This window comes from Oncorhynchus mykiss, chromosome 27 (assembly GCF_013265735.2).
Source record: "Oncorhynchus mykiss isolate Arlee chromosome 27, USDA_OmykA_1.1, whole genome shotgun sequence".
Classification (NCBI taxonomy): domain Eukaryota; kingdom Metazoa; phylum Chordata; class Actinopteri; order Salmoniformes; family Salmonidae; genus Oncorhynchus; species Oncorhynchus mykiss.
In genome coordinates this window covers 28,794,638-28,816,831 of record NC_048591.1, presented here as the reverse complement: position 1 = coordinate 28,816,831, position 22,194 = coordinate 28,794,638, and the positions used below count along the sequence as shown (strand labels likewise).

Below are 22,194 nucleotides of genomic sequence, written 5' to 3'. Positions count from 1 at the left end.
TGCGCAAATCACAGCCATATAAGGAGAGAATGGAAAACAGAGCTTCAGAAATTCTGCTAATTCCTGGGTGATGCATCATCTTGGTTTCGCCTGTAGAATGAGTTCTGGGGCACTTACAGACAAAATCTTTGCAGATTCTGAAACTTCAGAGTGTTTTCTTTCCAAACTGTCAAGAATATGCATAGTCGAGCATCTTTTCGTGACAAAATATCGCGCTTAAAACGGGAACGTTTTTTATCCAAAAATGAAATAGCGCCCCTAGAGCTCTAACAGGTTAAGAACAAAAAGGCCTCCTGTGGGGATGGGGATTAAAAATATATGACATCACAACAAGAGAGACAACACTACATAAAGAAAGACCTAAGACAACATAGCATGGCAGCAACATATGACAGCATGATAGTAACACAACATGACAACATGGCAGTAACAACATGGTAGGAGCACAAAACAGGGTACAAACATTATTGGGCACAGACAAGGCAGAGACAACAATACATCACGCAAAGCAGCCACAAGTGTCAGTAAGAGTGTCCATGATTGAGTCTTTGAATGAAGAGATTGAGATAACTGTCCAGTTTGTTTAACACTTTTTTGGTTACTACATGATTCCATGTGTGTTATTTCATAGTTATGATGTCTTTACTATTATTCTACAATGTAGAAAATAGTAAAAATAAAGAAAAACCCTTGAATGAGTAGGTTTGTGCAAACTTTGACTGGTACTGTATATATGGTGTCAAAGCCAGCCAGCCTTTAGCCACACTTTCTCATTATCCATCTCTGTGTGCTGTACTGCAGGTAAGTGATGATTAATGTAGCTAGAGTACATCCCTCACACAGGAGGTCGGATTCATTTCAAGGTCAGTGCTTAGGCCAGATTGACTGCGTCAGAAGAACTCTTGTTACAAAGCTGAAAGCCTTCACCCTCTGCCCTCAGAACCTCTCTGGCATTCAGACAGAGGTCCGCCAGCTAGCTACACACCTAACCTCACATCCAGGCACCATTGACCCCTGTAAACCACAGGGGACCACAGGCTAATGTCTGTTACACTTAAACAGATATTCTATGTTAAAGAGACATATACTGTATTTCAATAAGATTAGCCTGTAAAAATGAAGGATGAATAAATTATATATATTTTTATTGTAGCCATATTACAGCACACATTAATAATGTGAGTTACTGTGAGAGTAAACAGACTGCTGAGGCATTGTCCTTTCACAGAAATCCACTGTTCTACCCAAATACAAAGTATAAAAAATGGAAATGGAGTGTCTATAAACTACAACTGAATATTCATGAAAGTTATTTGCCTCCAGAAACAACAGCAATGACGATTCAGTATTTAATCTAGGGGATCTCAAAGCACCTCAAACACTACTCTGCCTCCCTTGTACTACTCTGACAGATTTAAAGGAAGGCAGAAATACCCCAGTACTTGATGTCTAACTGGCAGTGTCAACAGACCTCAGTGGCCTAACAATGACCTGTGGACTGGTGGTGTCACGTGAGGCCAGAAGAATGCCTAGTATCCCTGCCACTCTGACAGGGGCTTGCCCTATTGTGTACATGGGGTTAATCATTTAACGCCCACAGCTCTAGGAGGCTGTTAAGTCGTCTGACAGTAGTAGCTGAGCTTTGATCAGTGAGGTGGGAGTCAGTAACATGGTCTAGTGTTGTCACGATAACCAGGTTTATTAGTATCATAATACTCAATACCAAAACGATACCATGGCAACAAAAACATTATTATGCGAATTAGCTAAAGTCAGAATAACCACTGGGCTTTATTTATTTTTAACATTGAATATGTTGAAAACTGGTAGAACTAAAATAACAAATACAATATATTAAATTTCTTGCTAAAATAAAACACCATATTAAATAACACAAGGATAACTTAAATGTTCCTGATGCCTAACTATATCGGACACCCAGAGCAAACAGCTTCTGAAGCTATGCAGGGTTGGTCCTGGTCAGTCCCTGGATGGGAGACCAGATGCTGCTGGAAGTGGTGTTGGAGGGCCAGTAGGAGGCTCTTTTTTTTTTTATTTGTCATGAGCCGAATACAACAGGTGTAGTAGACCTTACGGTGAAATGCTTACTTACAAGCTCTTAACCAACAATGCATTTAAGAAAAATAAGAGTTAAGAAAAAATATTTACTAAATAAACAAAATGTAAATATAAACTAGCAACAATAAAATAACAAGGCTATATACAGGGGGTACAGGTATTGAATTAATGTGCGGGTGTACAGGTTAGTCAAGATAGGTAGGGGTAAAGTGACTATGCATAGATGATAAACATCAGGTAGCAGCTACGTAAAAAAACAGGAAGCTTGGCCCCAGTGTTGTACTGGGCCGTACGCACTACCCTCTGTAGCACCTTGCGGTCTGAGGCCGAGCAGTTGCCATACCAGGTGGTGATGCAACCATGCTCTCGATGGTGCAGCTGTATAACGTTTTGAGGATCTGAGGACCCTTGCCAATTTTTACATGGCTGTTCTATCATTCAGCCTACTGTAGCAGCCAGTGTGTGGTGTTCAATGTAGGCCTACGTTCCATGAGACTTCTGAAAAAAACATGCAGGGCTCAACATTAACCTGTTTATCCACTTGTCCTTCAGACAAGGAGGTGACTGAAAATGTTTGTTGTTTGAGGCAAGAAAACATTTTACAAAATAAAATGCATTATTATTCCCACACTATTATTATAGACAATCATACAAATTATGCTTCCCTCTGACTATTGGCTACTTACCTTATCAAGCCTGTCTCAAAATACAACACTGCCCCTTTAAGACGAAAAAGATCTCTTTACCTGACTCGCTTTTCATTGTCACTGAAAAATAATCAAACTTTAGTAGAATAACGACAAAGTTACAATGCAAATGTCATGTGTAAAATTGCTTATTTTTTTTATGTTGTTGTGGAACTAAACCTCCCTTGCACTCTACTGATTTGTAACACCTTTTTATTAGTTGTTTGCCCACATCTGCTCTGCAAGCTAAGTATTCCCATAGTTCACCCCTGCAGCCAGTTTTGTCAACGAGCTGCAGGCGTGGAGGTATGCTGTTTCCTTTTGCAGAAGCCATGCTGTCGGCATTTTCTCTCTCCTCTCGCTTGCTTCTTAAATAGTGGCTTGCGCGGTGTCAGCTGGCTAGCTTATTACTGCCCCTTTGAGAAGATTCAAACAAATTACTAGACAGACTCGATCCTCTCAATCCTTAGATGGTGCGAGACAAATTTTAGAGAAGAACCAAAAGTAACAAATGCTAGTACCGGGAAAATGTTCATGTTCTAGTATAAAAACAATTCAGTATAGAATTTTCAGTATAGCATGCAACACTAAAATAGTCAGTAACAGAATCCGGGTCAGGTCTTACTTGTTTTCTCGGAGCGGGCGACCTGCCCAGCCACCAGCCAGGCCAGAGCGGTGACAGCCACCAGGGCTCCTAGGTGTAGGAAGGGACCTGTGGCCTGACATCATTCAGTGTTAAAGGTGTGGCATTGCGACAGTCATTCACAGTTGTTAAATGGTACGACATTAACTAAATAATTCAGTGGTAATGGTATGCATGAAGAATTCAACAAAAATAAGTAAATGAACCCCTTGAATCAGTCTTAACACATCTGTTAGATGCATTTCTATATTGAAATAATGTTGCCTTTGTATGTAGTTCAATATAGTCATTAACATGTGATTTATCAAGTATATTACCACATATCAGGAAAGTGTCCTGTATAATACAGTTTGATGCACAGCCCTAAATGGGGACGGGTTTGTTGTTGAACTGACCTGGAGTGATATAGGGATGACTGCCCACTCCTCCCCCCATGTTTGATTGACAGATATGAATCCGATGGCAGTGGTCAGCAGGGCAGTACTGACACCTATCTATGGGGGCAAACAGAGTGTTACAGACCATCGCACGCACACACAGACAGACACACACAGCTCCCCCAGGCTAACCATTCCAACCCTCTGTAGTGTGTTTGGCCAGATAACAGCACCCTGGGGCATGATGTCACTGCTTTCACAACCCGCAGGAAAACATGAACTCAAATGTGGGGTTCAGGCAGAGTTCAGTTGGCCACTTGAAGACACACACAGTATACGCAGTACAGTGCCTTCGGAAAGTATTCAGACCCCTTTACTTTTTCCAAATTTCTAGGTTACAGCCTTAATGTTTTTTTCCCCTCATCAATCTACACACAATACCCAATAATGACAAAGCAAAAACAGGTTTAAAAATGTTTGTTAATACAATATAGAAAAACAAAAAATCACATTTACATACACTACCGTTCAAAAGTTGAGTCACTTGGAAATGTTCTTGTTTTAGAAAGAAAAACACATTGTGTCCATTCAAATAATCCAATTGATCAGAAATACAGTGTAGACATTGTTAATGTTGTAAATGACTATTGTAGCTGGAAACGGCTGATTTTTAATTTAATATCTACATAGGCATACAGAGGCACATAATCAGGTACCATCACTCCTGTGTTCCAATGGCACGTTGTGTTAGCTAATCCAAGTTTATTAGTATTTTTTTTATTATTTTTTTTAATCAGTTTTCATTTTGTCATTATGGGGTATTGTGTGTAGATTGCTGAGGATTATTATTTTAAAAAATTGGGAAAAAGTCAAGGGTACTTCCCCAAGGCACTGTACATAAACAAACACACCACAAATCGCACATTTGAGCATTACCTTGTGCAGCCAGTGCAAGTTCAGCTGTTGTCCCACTGCTATGTGGCAAAGTGCTAAAATCTAAAGGAATAGAAACATAAATAAATCACATCACGTGGAAATCCACAGCCACCGTTTTAAAAAAAGGTCAACAGCTGCCTGGGCGATCCTAACTGTCACGTGTAGACTTGGCACAGACATGCCTGGCAACATGTTTCTGCCCTGCCAGGTTATACCACTAACATTACCTGGCTGTTCCCATTGCCTAGACACCATATCAATATCATCTCACAGTGAATGTTTGATGAGATGACAACTCACCATTAAAAATGCAATATAAGTGAAGCCGGCAGCGGTAGTGGCTAGGATTGGAACAGTCCCGTCGATCCACTCTCCAGAACGGTTATATAAAAACCTGTCAAACGGAACAAAATGGATGGAAGTCAGTTGCACAATAGTAGCGTCTCATCGATATCAGGACAGGCTGCAGCTTGTGCTCCTCTGGTCTCTGAGATGAGAGCTAGAGGATAGATTGTAGAAACAAGCCAAGTGGTCTAGCAGGAGAAGTTGTTGACACTGATCTAAGATCAGTTTTGAGTTTCCTCTAGTGGCTAAGGTTTAGATTCGGGGGAAGGGAAGCCAATCCTAGATCTGTGCCTAACGGGCAACCTCGAGCTCCTAGCCCCAAAGGTCTCTTTGTAAAATTAACTGGCTGACTATAAATGAGCTAACAGCCGACACTGATGCTTAAACCGGAAGGCCTGAACTCCCAGGGCAGGCATAATGTGTTCGTTCTAGTGTCCTTGTCCAGGATCGTAAGCCTTTATTATCCCCATAAAACAAAGCAAACAGAGACAAATAAACACAAAAGAGGGAGCTGCTCAGAGCAAATGGCTGCAGTCGCTTCTTCTCTGTAATGAGTATTGGAGCACAAAGAGATGATGTAATAACTATGTTAACATGTTGCGAGTTAAAGGCCTTGTTCTAAAAGGACGTCTCCTTAAGGCTGTGTCTCCACACACAGGAAAGGAAGGGGAGGAACAAAGACATCATGCAGTACAAACACACACGGGGACGGGGAGACACACACACACACACAGGGACGGGGAGACACACACACGGGGGGGCGGAGGAGACACACACACACACACGGGGGGAGAGACACACACACACGGGGACGGGGAGACACACACATGCACGGGGATACACACACACGGGGGGGCAGAGGAGACACACACGGGGGGGCGGAGGAGACACACACATGCACGGGGATGGGGACACACACACGGGGGGGGGGGGCGGAGGAGACACACACACGGATGGGGACACACACACACGGGGGGGGGGGGGGCGGAGGAGACACACACACGGATGGGGACACACACACACGGGGGGGAGTAACACACACACGGGGGGGAGAGACACACACACGAGGGGGAAGGAGGAGACACACACACGGATGGGGACACACACACACGGGGGGAGAAACACACACACGGGGGGAGAGACACACACACAGGGGGGAAGGAGGAGACACACACGGGGGGGAAGGAGGAGACACACACGGGGGGGAAGGAGGAGACACACGGGGGGAAGGAGGAGACACACACACACGGGGGGGAGAGACACACGGGGGGGGGGCGGAGGAGACACACACACGGATGGGGACACACACACACGGGGGGAGAAACACACACACGGGGGGAGAGACACACACGGGGGGGAAGGAGGAGACACACAAGGATGGGGACACACACACACACACGGGGGGAGAAACACACACACGGGGGGGAGAGACACACACACGGGGGGGAAGGAGGAGACACACACGGGGGGAAGGAGGAGACACACACGGGGGGGAAGGAGGAGACACACACGGGGGGAAGGAGGAGACACACACGGGGGGGAAGGAGGAGACACACACGGGGGGAGGAGGAGACACACACGGGGGGAGGAGGAGACACACACGGGGGGGAAGAGGAGACACACACGGGGGGGAAGGAGGAGACACACACACACGGGGGGGAAGGAGGAGACACACACACGGGGGGGGGGGGAGGAGACACACACGGGGGGGAGGAGGAGACACACACGGGGGGAGGAGGAGACACACACGGGGGGAAGGAGGAGACACACACGGGGGGAAGGAGGAGACACACACGGGGGGAAGGAGGAGACACACACGGGGGGGAGAGACACACACGGGGGGGAGAGACACACACACACACACACACACGGGGGGAGAGACACACACACGGGGGGGGAAGGAGGAGACACACACGGGGGGGGGAAGGAGGAGACACACACGGGGGTGAAGGAGGAGACACACACGGGGGTGAAGGAGGAGACACACACGGGGGTGAAGGAGGAGACACACACGGGGGTGAAGGAGGAGACACACACGGGGGGAAGGAGGAGACACACACGGGGGGAAGGAGGAGACACACACACAGGGGGGAAGGAGGAGACACACACACAGGGGGGGAGGAGGAGACACACATGGGGGGGGAGGAGGAGACACACGGGGGGGAGGAGGAGACACACACGGGGGGGAGGAGGAGACACACATGGGGGGGGAGGAGGAGACACACACGGGGGGAAGGAGGAGACACACACGGGGGGAAGGAGGAGACACACACACACGGGGGGGAGAGACACACACGGGGGGGAGAGACACACACACACACGGGGGGAGAGACACACACACACACACACGGGGGGGGAGAGACACACACACACGGTGGGGGTAGAGACATACACACGGGGGGGTGACACACGGGGGGAGACACACACACACGGGGGTGAGAGAGACACACACATGGGGGGGAAGGAGGAGACACACACACGGTGGGGGTAGAGACACACACGGGGGGGAGACACACGGGGGTGAGACACACACACACGGGGGGAGAGAGACACACACGGGGGGGGAGAGACACACACGGGGGTGAGACACACACACACGGGGGGAGAGAGACACACACGGGGGGGGGGAGACACACGGGGGGAGGGATACACACACACACACGGGGGGAGGGAGACACAACCACATGGGGGGGGGGCAACACACACACGGGGGGAGGGAGACACACGGGGGGAGGGAGGCACACACACGGGTGGAGGGAGGCACACACGGGGGGAGGGAGGCACACACACGGGGGGAGGGAGACACACACACGGGGGGAGGGAGACACACACACGGGGGGAGGGAGACACACACGGGGGGAGGGAGACACACGCACGGGGGGAGGGAGGCACACGCACGGGGGGAGGGAGGCACACACACGGGGGGAGGGAGGCACACACACGGGGGGAGGGAGGCACACACACGGAGGGAGGGAGGCACACACACGGAGGGAGGGAGGCACACACACGGAGGGAGGGAGGCACACACACGGAGGGAGGGAGGCACACACACGGAGGGAGGGAGGCACACACACGGAGGGAGGGAGGCACACACACGGGGGGAGGGAGGCACACACACGGGGGGAGGGAGGCACACACACGGGGGGAGGGAGGCACACACACGGAGGGAGGGAGGCACACACACGGGGGAGGGAGGCACACAGGGGGGAGGGAGACACACAGGGGTGAGGGAGACACACACACACAGCAGGGGGGAGACATGCACACACGGGGGGAGGGAGACACACACACGGGGGAGGGAGACACACACGGGGGGAGGGAGACACACACGGAGGGAGGGAGACACACACACGGGGGGGAGGGAGACATACACACGGGGGGGAGGGAGACATACACACGGGGGGGAGGGAGACATACACACGGGGGAGGGAGACATACACACGGGGGAGGGAGACACACACACGGGGGGGAGGGAAACACACACACGGGGGGAGGGAGACATACACACGGGGGGAGGGAGACACACACACGAGGGGGGAGTGAGACACACACGGGGGGAGTGAGACACACACGGGGGGAGTGAGACACACACGGGGGGAGTGAGACACACACGGGGGGAGGGAGACACACACGGGGGGGAGGGAGGGAGACACACACGGGGGGGAGGGAGGGAGACACACACGGGGGGAGGGAGGGAGACACACACGGGGGGGAGGGAGGGAGACACACACGGGGGGGAGGGAGGGAGACACACACGGGGGGGAGGGAGGGAGACACACACGGGGGGGAGGGAGGGAGACACACACGGGGGGGAGGGAGGGAGACACACACGGGGGGGAGGGAGACACACACGGGGGGGAGGGAGACACACACGGGGGGGAGGGAGACACACACGGGGGGGAGGAAGGGAGACACACACGGGGGGGAGGGAGGGAGACACACACGGGGGGGATGGAGGGAGACACACACGGGGGGGATGGAGGGAGACACACAGCGGGGGGGAGACATGCACACACACACACACACACAGCAGGGGGGGAGACATGCACACACACACACACACACACACAGCAGGGGGGGAGACATGCACACACACACACACAGCAGGGGGGAGACATGCACACACACACACACACAGCAGGGGGGGGGAGACATGCACACACACACACACACACAGCAGGGGGGGAGACATGCACACACACACACACAGCAGGGGGGGAGACATGCACACACACACACACAGCAGGGGGGGAGACATGCACACACACACACAGCGGGGCGGGGAGACATGCACACACACACACAGCGGGGCGGGGAGACATGCACACACACAGCGGGGGGGAGACATGCACACACACAGCGGGGGGAGACGGACACACAAATGGGGACACACACGGAGACACACACACGGGACACAAACTCAGGTGGGATACAGGGACGCGCACACACGGGGACATACACACACACGGCTGGGCTGGCTGTCAGGCTGAGGGGTGTGACAGGGGGGTCTCGGAGGGCCTGGGATGACACAGCTGCCGAGCCAGCGGGGGGGAAGCACGGGGCATCAAAACGGCTAATTACATCCCAATCCTTATCTGTGCTCTGTTGTCAGAGCCTGACAGCCCCTACAACTACAGCAGCGCTACACTAAAGCCAGGTCACACACTACAAAAAGACAGGATATCTTACTGATGATGCTGGGCCATAGGAGTGGTAGACATTGGGAATTGGCTTCCCAGCCAAAACAGTTCAGAAGAGTTTATGCATATACAGTGGGGCAAAAAAGTATTTTGTCAGCCACCAATTGTGCAAGTTCTCCCACTTAAAAAGATGAGAGAGGCCTGTAATTTTCATCATAGGTACACTTCAACTATGACAGACAAACTGGGGGGAAAAAAATCCAGAAAATCACATTGTAGGATTTTTAATGAATTTATTTGCAAATTATGGTGGAAAATAAGTATTTGGTCACCTACAAACAAGCAAGATTTCTGGCTCTCACAGACCTGTAACTCATTCTTTAAGAAGCTCCTCTGTCCTCCACTCGTTACCTGTATTAATGGCACCTGTTTGAACTTGTTATCAGTATAAAAGACACCTGTCCACAACCTCAAACAGTCACACTCCAAACTCCACTATGGCCAAGACCAAACAGCTGTCAAAGGACACCAGAAACAAAATTGTAGACCTGCACCAGGCTGGGAAGACTGAATCTGCAATAGGTAAGCAGCTTGGTTTGAAGAAATCAACTGTGGGAGCAATTATTAGGAAATGGAAGACATACAAGACCACTGATAATCTCCCTCGATCTGGGGCTCCACGCAAGATCTCACCCCGTGGGGTCAAAATGATCACAAGAACGGTGAGCAAAAATCCCAGAACCACACGGGGGGACCTAGTGAATGACCTGCAGAGAGCTGGGACCCAAGTAACAAAGCCTACCATCAGTAACACACTACGCCGCCAGGGACTCAAATCCTGCAGTGCCAGACGTGTCCCCCTGCTTAAGCCAGTACATGTCCAGGCCCGTCTAAAGTTTGCTAGAGAGCATTTGGATGATCCAGAAGAAGATTGGGAGAATGTCATATGGTCAGATAAAGCCAAAATATAACTTTTTGGTAAAAACTCAACTCGTCGTGTTTAGAGGACAAAGAATGCTGAGTTGCATCCAAAGAACACCATACCTACTGTGAAGCATGGGGCTGGAAACATCATGCTTTTGGGCTGTTTTTCTGCAAAGGGACCAGGACGACTGATCCGTGTAAAGGAAAGAATGAATGGGGCCATGTATCGTGAGATTTTGAGTGAAAACCTTCACAAGAACGGTGAGCAAAAATCCCAGAACCACACGGGGGGACCTAGTGAATGACCTGCAGAGAGCTGGGACTAAAGTAACAAAGCCTACCATCAGCAAGGGCATTGAAGATGAAACGTGGCTGGGTCTTTCAGCATGACAATGATCCCAAATACACCGCCCGGGCAACGAAGGAGTGGCTTTGTAAGAAGCATTTCAAGGTCCTGGAGTGGCCTAGCCAGTCTCCAGATCTCAACCTCATAAAAAAATCTTTGGAGGGAGTTGAAAGTCCGTGTTGCCCAGCAACAGCCCCAAAACATCACTGCTCTAGAGGAGATCTGCATGGAGGAATGGGCCAAAATACCAGCAACAGTGTGTGAAAAACTTGTGAAGACTTACAGAAAACGTTTGACCTCTGTCATTGCCAACAAAGGGTATATAACAAAGTATTGAGCTAAACTTTTGTTATTGACCAAATACTTATTTTCCACCATAATTTGCAAATAAATTCATAAAAAATCCTACAATGTGATTTTCTGGATTTTTTTCCCTCATTTTGTCTGTCATAGTTGAAGTGTACCTATGATGAAAATTACAGGCCTCTCATCTTTTTAAGTGGGAGAACTTGCACAATTGGTGGCAGACTAAATACTTTTTTGCACCACTGTATTATGACAACATTGTGACGTTTTTGTTCGTTTTGGACTTTGGTTAGGGGTTTTTCAGCTATTTGGGCACACAACATTTTTTCGAGGCAAGCCTAAGTTCAGAGCCGATGTTTATGCCCTTTCGTCTGTGATTGGTCAACAGTAGGGATTCTTAATTTTTTTATTGGAAAATACTGCAAAAATGTTAGTTAGATGTAAAATTGTGCAACTAAGATCTCCTTGGCAAAAACAACTAAATTCATTTTAGATTAGTTCTGACTATTTTGAGGAAGTGTGTACTGGCTATGGTGTCTCAAAATGGACAAACAGTACTATTGCAGCTTTTTTCTTGTTTTTCAAGTAAAGGTATTTTAAGGGAGTACGCAAACACTTGTTCGGTTAGGCTAGACTGAAACATGCCCGACGCCTTTGGAGAGTGTGTAGAGAGAGTGATAAAATTAAAAGGAGAGAGGAGCAGAGATAAAGAGTATGGAAGGAGAGGGAGAAAGTGGGATGAGGGGCAGGGAGAGATAAACAAGGAGCGAAGGACGATGGGGGAAGCAGAGGTGACATTGAGCGCTAATGACAGGAAGAGAAAGGAGGTGGTGGAATGAGAGAGCGAGGGGAATGACTTTGGGGGGACAAAGCAAATTGCACCTTACAAGAAGAAACACAAAGCTTCTCTCTTATGGCTCGCACATATTGCACCAAATGTGTTTTAGGGACCACTGGGGCATATCATGCACATAAAATGTAGAAGGCCTTGAGAACTTGGTCAAGAGCTCAACTAAATAAACCTAATTCATCATTTCAGTGGTAGTATATCCTTCAATTGAATGTGCAATGTCTCATGACAGAACTAATACCTGTATTGTTTCCAAGCACAATTGGTTTTATGGTAACTGTGGGGGAGACATGACTGGAATAATCCGAGAGGTGATTTGGGGTCAAAGGGTATTCCTGCTTTATGTAATCATGCTCACTATAATCTGCAGTGATAGACGCCCTAAAGCCAATCCAATCCCCACCCAGATTAGACCAACCACGATGAGTGAATAATTGGTGGAAAAAAACAACTACAGAGTTAGCATTTTCAGTTAAAAGCAAAAACATATGAAGAGAAACTGCAGCATTTTAAAGTAAAACAATCTACTGTAGGTAAATGCCAGAGAATCAAAGGGAACGTCAGAGGAGCATTTAGTGGGGAACTCATTTATTTGAATGAAACACTGACTGATGGTGATATACTGAGAGACAAGTATCTATGAGTTGCATAACTAGAGTGCGCACACACACACATACACACACACACACTGTACAGCAGTACTCACCAGTTGAACTCATTGTAGTCATTGTGTGCCTCCCACCAGAAGTAGAACCAGACCAGGAGCAGAGAGAAGGTGAAGAAGAGGATGAGAGACCACAGGAACTCCCACTGGGAAACAAACACACAGGAACCATTATTACCTTTACCACAGTATCATTAGTCAGATACCATCAGATTAACATAAAGCACTTTGGCCAGTGTTGTGTTGAAACATTGGAATACTATTGGTGCATTCATAGTATTACTTTCTTTGATTGCAAGTGAGCAAATGGCTGATTAGAAAGTCCTTTGCCCACACCAGAATGGCATACCACTTAACATTACCCCCATACGTCAACATCACAATAAACACTGACAACAGAAATGGAAGCAACAACAGTCTCCTAAAAGTCTGGCAGAGTAGTCATTGGGCAATCTGCCCTAATCCAGCAAAAGTGAGAGCCTATAGACTATAATCGGGATGTAGAGAGACTGATGACGATGCAGCCAAGGCTGGCACACAGAATGATGGCTTAAACCTGGAGTCATGACAAACATTTGAAAACACAATTTGCTAGCTGCATCAGAATAAGGTGGTAAACCACAAACGAGGAACGGTCTGGAGAACAAGTCAACACAATAACGCTCATGGTTTATAGTGAATGTAATGTCAATTCTGTTCATAAATAATTTCACACTCCCACTTTGTGTAGGCATTCACAAAGCCTGCATTACCAAAGACGAGACAATATTCATACCGCTTTAAAACTGATTGAAAAGAGAGAACCACATGTCTGGTATCAGTTGCGGTAGAGGCAGTATGCAGTAACCATTCATGCAGAAATTGTCATAGGGCCATATTGTCTCAGTAAAAAAGCAGAGGGACTCGAAGCTCCCAAACCACTGTCCTCATCAAGTAATTACTCACATTAACTTAATAGCCAATGAGGCCATGAGCCGATTAGTGGTCAGCTGTGTTTAGCCTTCCAAAGCCACCGCAAGCTGTAATAAGAGCTCTAATAAAAGAGATAGAATGTTCGCACGCAGACATGCACAAGACTTGGATGACAAAGCACAAAAAGTTAGCTTTTCAAACTTCTCCAGACAGTCAAGACCTTTTTGGCCCATCTATTTAAAAGTAAAAATATCGCTCCTCGCTCAGACAGAATTGTAACAGTTAAGACCACCACATAAATAAAGAACAGAACTGCCCAAACTGTTCCTTATAATGAATTAAACTTTAATTGATGTGATAACCCCTCATCCTACTGAGAATTGGACTCTACAACGACAGCACGACTGGCTGCTCCTCACACTGTATTTGCATACCAGCCCACAAATTAGCACACAATGAAATCAGGCTTACACACAGAGCCCGGAGGACTCGAGAACGCTTAGATAGAAATGTATCAATAGAACTGACATGACAGTCTGTTTTGCAAAATAACAAGCTGTTCCAGCTCTATACATTACACTTCTATCTGCAATAATGTTCTTAGATAGCACCATTCAAAATAAGCCCCGGTTGACCCTGTATTTAGCCTTGCTGTGATAGGAGATATCAAGGTGATATGAGAGCACAAACAAAGCTGTCTGGACGTTCACCTTAGATGACTGTTCCATGGAGGGCATCGGCTGGCAGTGGCACAGGATGTAAGACAGGGCCAGGTCTAATGGCTGGGTGGTGACAGATACCAGCCTGAGCCCTTTGTATACCTTCTGCCCTCCACTCTGACCGTCTCCCTGGGCACTGGAGAGGAGAGCCTAGTGCTTATGTGGAGTTGTGGACAGGCCAAACAGCAGTTCAACTATGGGGACACTAAAGCACATGTTTGAGATGGTATGAGGATTATTACATACCAAAGTTGTTGATTTGGGGCAGGGATTGGGAATATAGTAGTATGAGGGAAGGAAGCCTGTGGGCGATTTGGATGTGGCGATTCTTTTTAGCCATCAATCTCTTCCAGATAAGGAATTCAAGTCGTGAAAACATTTGTTAAATTATAATAAAGACCATACTAAGACCAATAAAGACCGTACTAAGAAAATCACTCGCTTTCAGAAATCATAGTAATACAGACCCCAGAATGGTTACCATAGGGTTAGTTTTACATGGTTACACTTCCAAGTCTCGTATTTGGTTAAAGCTTACAATTCACCCCCCCCCCTCCTCTCCCCTGTAACTATTGCTGTAAATGAGAATATGTTCTGTCAACTTACCTGGTAAAATAATAAAACATTTATTATAATAATTCACCGCAATGTGAGAAAGCCAGACGTCAAGGTAACCATAGGGTTAACCCTACGACAGGTTGGGGTCTGACTGGCAGCTCTGGCACTGTCCCTCTGGCTTTTAATGACTACCCAGAAACACCTGGGAGAGGGACACCTTGAGGGCATGTGAGGGGACATTGTTCACCTGCTGAGATCAAGATGGATTACAGAGGTGACACCCCTGGCAGAGAAGGGATTGGATGGTCTATTAGTAGGTAATGTTTGGACAACAATGAGACTAAACGTTTGGGATCATTTTAAACTGGCTGCTTGGGAACTAATCGAGTTGCCAAGCCAGTTGTGTGAGTGGCAAATATTGCATACAATGTGCAATAATGTGAAATTCAAATCTCAAAGCTAATTTTTTGACATGTTACGGGCATATTTAGGCTGGCTGCCACATTTATTCCTTAAATGAATATTCAGCCAAGCCAGTGTCATGTACAGTATGTGCAATGTGTATAGTATATGACTGAACATTAATCCTGTCATTGTTCTTCTCCGTTGCTGTTTAGGAGCGAATCAAACCAGAGCACTCTGGCATGATACAGCCTGCCTGACCTATGATGACATCACATTCTGCACGGCTTGCTTTAGTTAGGGTGGAACATACGCCTTCAGGGCAGGGCCGACACCATAGCATTAAAAACTGCTTTCTAACTAGTGTCAAAACAAGGAACCCACTCAAAGTGTACGGAGCGTAATACATCTAGTAGTCTGTTGAATCATACTGTATGATGAATTTCCATTTAAAAAATGAGTGAGGGATGCAACCTTTTTTTTGTATTATTTCCCACAAGACATTTGTGTCCAAGCGAGGTTAAATGGTCAACATCTATCTACGCCAAGAGGGGCCAGAAAAAAAATTGTCAACGTATTTAATTGGTCTGAGGGGAAATAAAGGTTTTATATTGTATTGAGAGGTTTAAGCCCAACAGAGCCGAATCATTCATCCTCGTACTCTCCTAGTAGGAGCGGGGAGAGCAAATGACTTTCCTCTACCGGGGAGATATTTTTGGGGAAATGCCATGAAAATTGCTGTGCTGCTTGGCTGAAGGGCACTAGGCAGGCAGGCAGCTGAATTAAGATGGAATACATCATAGCCTAAGCCTCATTGACCAACAGAGGCTAAAAATAGACGGATAAAAAGGATCAGGGGATAATTATCTTCTGTGGAACTGTAAACACTAGAATTACTGCAAAAAAAATCTAACAGAGGATCCTCCACTGTCAATCAAAAAATGAGATTCCAGAAATATCATCCATCCAAAGAGCTCTACACTACATTACAGAAGCTTTCTTCTGATCAGTTTAGGTAAAAACGCCATTCGTTTTGGTGAAGCAAAATATTTGTAGGTCTAAGGTAGAGGTGGACCGATTATGATTTTTCAACGCCGATACCGATTATTGGAGGACCAAAAAAAGCTGATGCCGATTATTGGAGGACCAAAAAAAATGCCTATACCGATTAAATCGGCCGATGTTTTATTTTATTTATTTATTTGTAATAATGACAATTACAACAATACTGAATGAACACTTATTTTAACTTAATACATCAATAAAATCAATTTAGCCTCAAATAAATAATGAAACCTGTTCAATTTGGTTTAAATAATGCAAAAACAAAGTGTTGGAGAAGTAAAAGTGCAATATGTGCCATGTAAAAAAGCTAATGTTTAAGTTCCTTGCTCAGAACATGAGAACATATGAAAGCTGGTGGTTCCTTTTAACATGACACTTCAATATTCCAAGGTAAGAGGTTTTAGGTTGTAGTTATTATAGGACTATTTCTCGCTATACCATTTGTATTTCATATACCTTTGACTATTTGATGTTTTTATAGGCACTATAGTATTGCCAGTGTAACAGTATAGCTTCCGTTCCTCTCCTCGCCCCTACCTGGGCTCGAACCAGGAACACATCGACAACAGCCACCCTCGAAGCATCATTACCCATCGCTCCACAAAAGCCACAGCCCTTGCAGAGCAAGGGGAACAACTACTTCAAGGTATCAGAGCGAGTGACGTCACCAATTGAACCGTTATTAGTGCGCACCCCGCTAACTAGCTAGCCATTTCACATCGGTTACACCAGACTAATCTCAGGAGATGATAGGCTTGAAGTCATATACAGCTCAATGCTTGAAGCACAGCGAAGAGCTGCTGGCAAATGCACGAAAATGCTTACAAGCCAGCTGCTGCCTACCACCGCTCAGTCAGACTGCTCTATCAAATATCAAATCATAGACTTAATTATAACATAATAACACAGAAATACGAGTCTTATGTCATTAATATGGTCAAATCCGGAAACTATAATTTCGAAAACAAAACGTTTATTCTTTGTGAAATACGGAACAGTTCCGTATTTTATCTAACGGGTGGCATCCATAAGTCTAAATATTCCAGTTACATTGCACAACCTTCAATGTTATGTCATAATTATGTAAAATTCTGGCAAATTAGTTCGCAACGAGCCAGGCGGACCAAACTGTTGCATATACCCTGACTCTGCGTGCAATGAACGCAAGAGTATTGACACAATTTCCCTAGTTTAATATTGCCTGCTAACCTGGATTTCTTTTAACTAAATATGCAGGTTTAAAAATATATACTTGTGTATTGATTTTAAGAAAGGAGTTGATGTTTATGGTTAGGTACACATTGGTGCATCGACAGTGCTTTTTTTGCGAATGTGCTTGAGAAGTAGGCTGTGATTCAATGATAAATTAACAGGCACCGCATTGATTTCATGCAACGCAGGACACACTAGATAAACTAGCAATATCATCAACCACGTGTAGTTAACAAGTGATTATGTTAAGATTGAATGTTTTTTATAAGATACGTTTAATGCTAGCTAGCAACTTACCTTGGCTCCTTGCTGCACTCACATAACAGGTAGTCAGCCTGCCACGCAGTCTCCTCGTGGAGTGCAATGTAAATCGGCCATGATCGGTGTCCAAAAATGCAGATTATGGATTGTTATGAAAACTTGAAATCGGCCCTAATTAATTGGCCATTCCAATGAATCGGTGGACCTCTAGTTTAAGGCCATCTTGCTGTGCCCAACTGGGGCTACTCCACAAAAGGTGCTTGCATGCAATCCAATTCCCTTCCTACCTGCTAGCACCAAGGCTAGCAGGGTATTCTCCACTATTCTCCAGCGGCTCCATCTAAACAGCCAGCAGTCAGGAGAGTAGTGTATTATGATTCAATTGACTTTTCTCTCGTGGGGTCACTTCTTCTCATTACCTCCCAGTACCAAAGTCATAGAAGCTGCCGCTGCCCCATGCCTGCTTGGAGTCCAGGCTACTATAGTGTCATTATGACTATAGATGGACCTACCAAGAATTTGGCTGCACTGAAAACATTGATCAACCACACCCACACCTAGCATGGCACACAGCACAATCCACCTTCACTGCAGGCCAGCAAGCAAGAGAGTCCTCCCACAACACAATCGGCAAAAAAATATCACAGGCAGGGAAATTATAATGAATGCTGCTAGACTAGAGCTTCCACATCAGTGGTGGTCGGGAAAGTTTAAGATGAGGGAGGAAAATTATTTCATGAGCATGGCCTTATTTCTATTACAGCACATTGGATGACTGACATACAGTGCCTTGCGAAAGTATTCGGCCCCCTTCAACTTTGCGACCTTTTGCCACATTTCAGGCTTCAAACATAAAGATATAAAACTGTATTTTTTTGTGAAGAATCAACAACAAGTGGGACACAATCATGAAGTGGAACGACATTTATTGGATATTTCAAACTTTTTTAACAAATCAAAAACTGAAAAATTGGGCGTGCAAAATTATTCAGCCCCCTTAAGTTAATACTTTGTAGCGCCACCTTTTGCTGCGATTACAGCTGTAAGTCGCTTGGGGTATGTCTCTATCAGTTTTGCACATCGAGAGACTGACATTTTTTCCCATTCCTCCTTGCAAAACAGCTCAAGCTCAGTGAGGTTGGATGGAGAGCATTTGTGAACAGCAGTTTTCAGTTCTTTCCACAGATTCTCGATTGGATTCAGGTCTGGACTTTGACTTGGCCATTCTAACACCTGGATATGTTTATTTTTGAACCATTCCATTGTAGATTTTGCTTTATGTTTTGGATCATTGTCTTGTTGGAAGACAAATCTCCGTCCCAGTCTCAGGTCTTTTGCAGACTCCATCAGGTTTTCTTCCAGAATGGTCCTGTATTTGGCTCCATCCATCTTCCCATCAATTTTAACCATCTTCCCTGTCCCTGCTGAAGAAAAGCAGGCCCAAACCATGATGCTGCCACCACCATGTTTGACAGTGGGGATGGTGTGTTCAGCTGTGTTGCTTTTACGCCAAACATAACATTTTGCATTGTTGCCAAAAAGTTCAATTTTGGTTTCATCTGACCAGAGCACCTTCTTCCACATGTTTGGTGTGTCTCCCAGGTGGCTTGTGGCAAACTTTAAACTACACTTTTTATGGATATCTTTAAGAAATGGCTTTCTTCCTGCCACTCTTCCATAAAGGCCAGATTTGTGCAATATACGACTGATTGTTGTCCTATGGACAGAGTCTCCCACCTCAGCTGTAGATCTCTGCAGTTCATCCAGAGTGATCATGGGCCTCTTGGCTGCATCTCTGATCAGTCTTCTCCTTGTATGAGCTGAAAGTTTAGAGGGACGGCCAGGTCTTGGTAGATTTGCAGTGGTCTGATACTCCTTCCATTTCAATATTATCGCTTGCACAGTGCTCCTTGGGATGTTTAAAGCTTGGGAAATATTTTTGTATCCAAATCCGGCTATAAACTTCTTCACAACAGTATCTCGGACCTGCCTGGTGTGTTCCTTGTTCTTCATGATGCTCTCTGCGCTTTTAACGGACCTCTGAGACTATCACAGTGCAGGTGCATTTCTACGGAGACTTGTTTACACACAGGTGGATTGTATTTATCATCATTAGTCATTTAGGTCAACATTGGATCATTCAGAGATCCTCACTGACTCAGGGGCTGAATAATTTTGCACGCCCAATTTTTCAGTTTTTGATTTGTTAAAAAAGTTTGAAATATCCAATAAATGTCGTTCCACTTTATGATTGTGTCCCACTTGTTGTTGATTCTTCACAAAAAAATACAGTTTTATATCTTTATGTTTGAAGCCTGAAATGTGGCAAAAGGTCGCAAAGTTCAAGGGGGCCGAATACTTTCGCAAGGCACTGTACATATTCCATTCACCCAGTTGAACATTGATACAACCTAGCCTATGACTTCAACATCTCTCTACACCCATCCTGAGACTGATACAACCTAACCTATGACTTCAACATAGGCGTCTCCCTCCATCTCTCTCATTTGGCACATTCCAGATAATTATATGATAACACACTTTGGACCGTAGTGTTAAGTGGTGAAGTGTGTTTTAATACAGGACTGGACAGATGCATAGTTTAGATGTACAGAAATTAACCAGAGCATTATTCTATGAGATTGAGGAGTGTGTGAATGCTAGAAGGAATTGGTTCTCTAGGATAGAACACTCTTGACACTTTTATATGGAGACTTACATGGATATTTGCAAGTGCACCTTCTGGCATGTGCTATCGTGTATGTGATGAGTAATGGGTGGGTTACTCCTCACGCCTCTCATCTTCCTTGCACAGCATTGCCAGGTGAAATAAGTGTCATTCAAAGTGTTCCGTAAGTGCATTCAATAAGCATCATGGAACCTACACAATTTGGGATTTTGTATTTGAATTGAAGGATTGGTTACCATTTAGTCCGAGGACTGTTGATGTGCATAAGTAGTATTTCTGTGGATCGAGTTTATGTGTGCGTACATGTGCGTCCATGTGAAACAGTGGAGGCTTCTCAGAGGAAGAAGGGGAGAACCAAAAGTTATTATTTTTAGATAAAACTACACAAAATATATACACGTCACCAAATAATGTATTAAAACACACCGTTTTCCAATGAAGGTCTACAGTACCCTCAACAGCAGTCTGTAGGGTAGCACCATGGTGTAACTGGAGGACAGCTAGCTTCTGTCCTCCTATGGGTACATTGACTTCAATAGAAAACCTAGGAGGCTCACCCCCTTTCATAGACTTGCACAGTCATTATGAAAGGTTGGAGGATATCCTCCAGTGCTCTTGCAGAATGAACTGACATGCCCACCCAATCAAAGGACCAGAGAATGAATCTAGTACCGAAAGCATAAGCTACAGCTAGCTGAGTGAGTGAGTGAGAGAGATGGGGCTAGAGAGTGCGTTAGCCGCAGAGAGGGACACAGACCACAACACAGAGAATGTGTCCTCCCCACCATCACCCACCCTTTCCTCAGGCAGTGGTCTGCCCCAGTCTCTCCCCCGGTCTCCTTGTTGCCCTGGCTGAGTGTCCTGGACTAGACCAGCAGCTGGTGGGGGTTGTCACTGAATGTCCCACAGCTGCCCGCAGCCCAAATCCCTTCACAATTCCTGCTGCTGTAGAAAATCACTAGTGTGTTTCCCCACCCAGCCCAGGCCCACCTATCAGACCAACAGCATTACCCTGAGAAGACCAGGGTTAGTGTTCCAGCCCTCTGTTCCTCCATCCTCTCTCCAGTAATGGCAGAACTGTCAGGAGCACCAACAGGCAGTGGCTTCACTTACTACAGAACAGAACGACCTCTTCAGCTCTGTGGAGCTGCTGACCTCATAGCTACAAATAATATGATACAATAATGCCCTAGAGATTTTGCTCTTGCCTGGTCTTGGTCAGCTCTTGATCTGAAACAGCATGTTGTGTTGTCCTTGGACGCTCATATCTGAAGAGTTGAAAAGTTCAGGAAAACATTGGAGACCTTGGTAACCTCACGGACTGGCTGAACTCACTGAACACTAGCACAGGGGAGAGAACACAGCCTCTGATAAAAATCACACTGAATGTGGTAAGAGACACACACTACTGCTGAAAGTATGTTCTCGCTAGTTAGCCTTTTGGACATAATATCTTCTAGGTAACCTACACTTCCACCAACCAACGAAAGCTATATGATTATTGTAAACAAAATGAAAAACAGTGCTTCAAATATTCTCTTGAAGTTTGAATCCAACTTTTTTTTAAAGCACAAACCCAT

General features: G+C 46.0%; 1 protein-coding gene across 5 annotated transcripts in view; it reads right to left on the bottom strand.

The window, feature by feature from the left end:
• Nucleotides 1-22,194, bottom strand: part of LOC110507909 (glycerophosphodiester phosphodiesterase domain-containing protein 5) — a 98,193-nt gene that overhangs the window by 39,197 nt on the left and 36,802 nt on the right. For all 5 annotated transcript variants that reach the window (XR_005039956.1, XR_005039957.1, XM_036964706.1 and 2 more), the window contains 5 exons: nucleotides 12,839-12,942; nucleotides 5,022-5,115; nucleotides 4,722-4,781; nucleotides 3,804-3,902; nucleotides 3,391-3,484 (listed from right to left, as the gene is read on the bottom strand). Coding sequence is in view for 3 of the 5 variants with exons in the window: in XM_036964706.1 (XP_036820601.1) it covers nucleotides 3,391-3,484; nucleotides 3,804-3,902; nucleotides 4,722-4,781; nucleotides 5,022-5,115; nucleotides 12,839-12,942 (451 nt within the window). In the remaining 2 variants the exon portion in view is untranslated. The remainder of the gene's footprint in view (nucleotides 1-3,390; nucleotides 3,485-3,803; nucleotides 3,903-4,721; nucleotides 4,782-5,021; nucleotides 5,116-12,838; nucleotides 12,943-22,194) is intronic.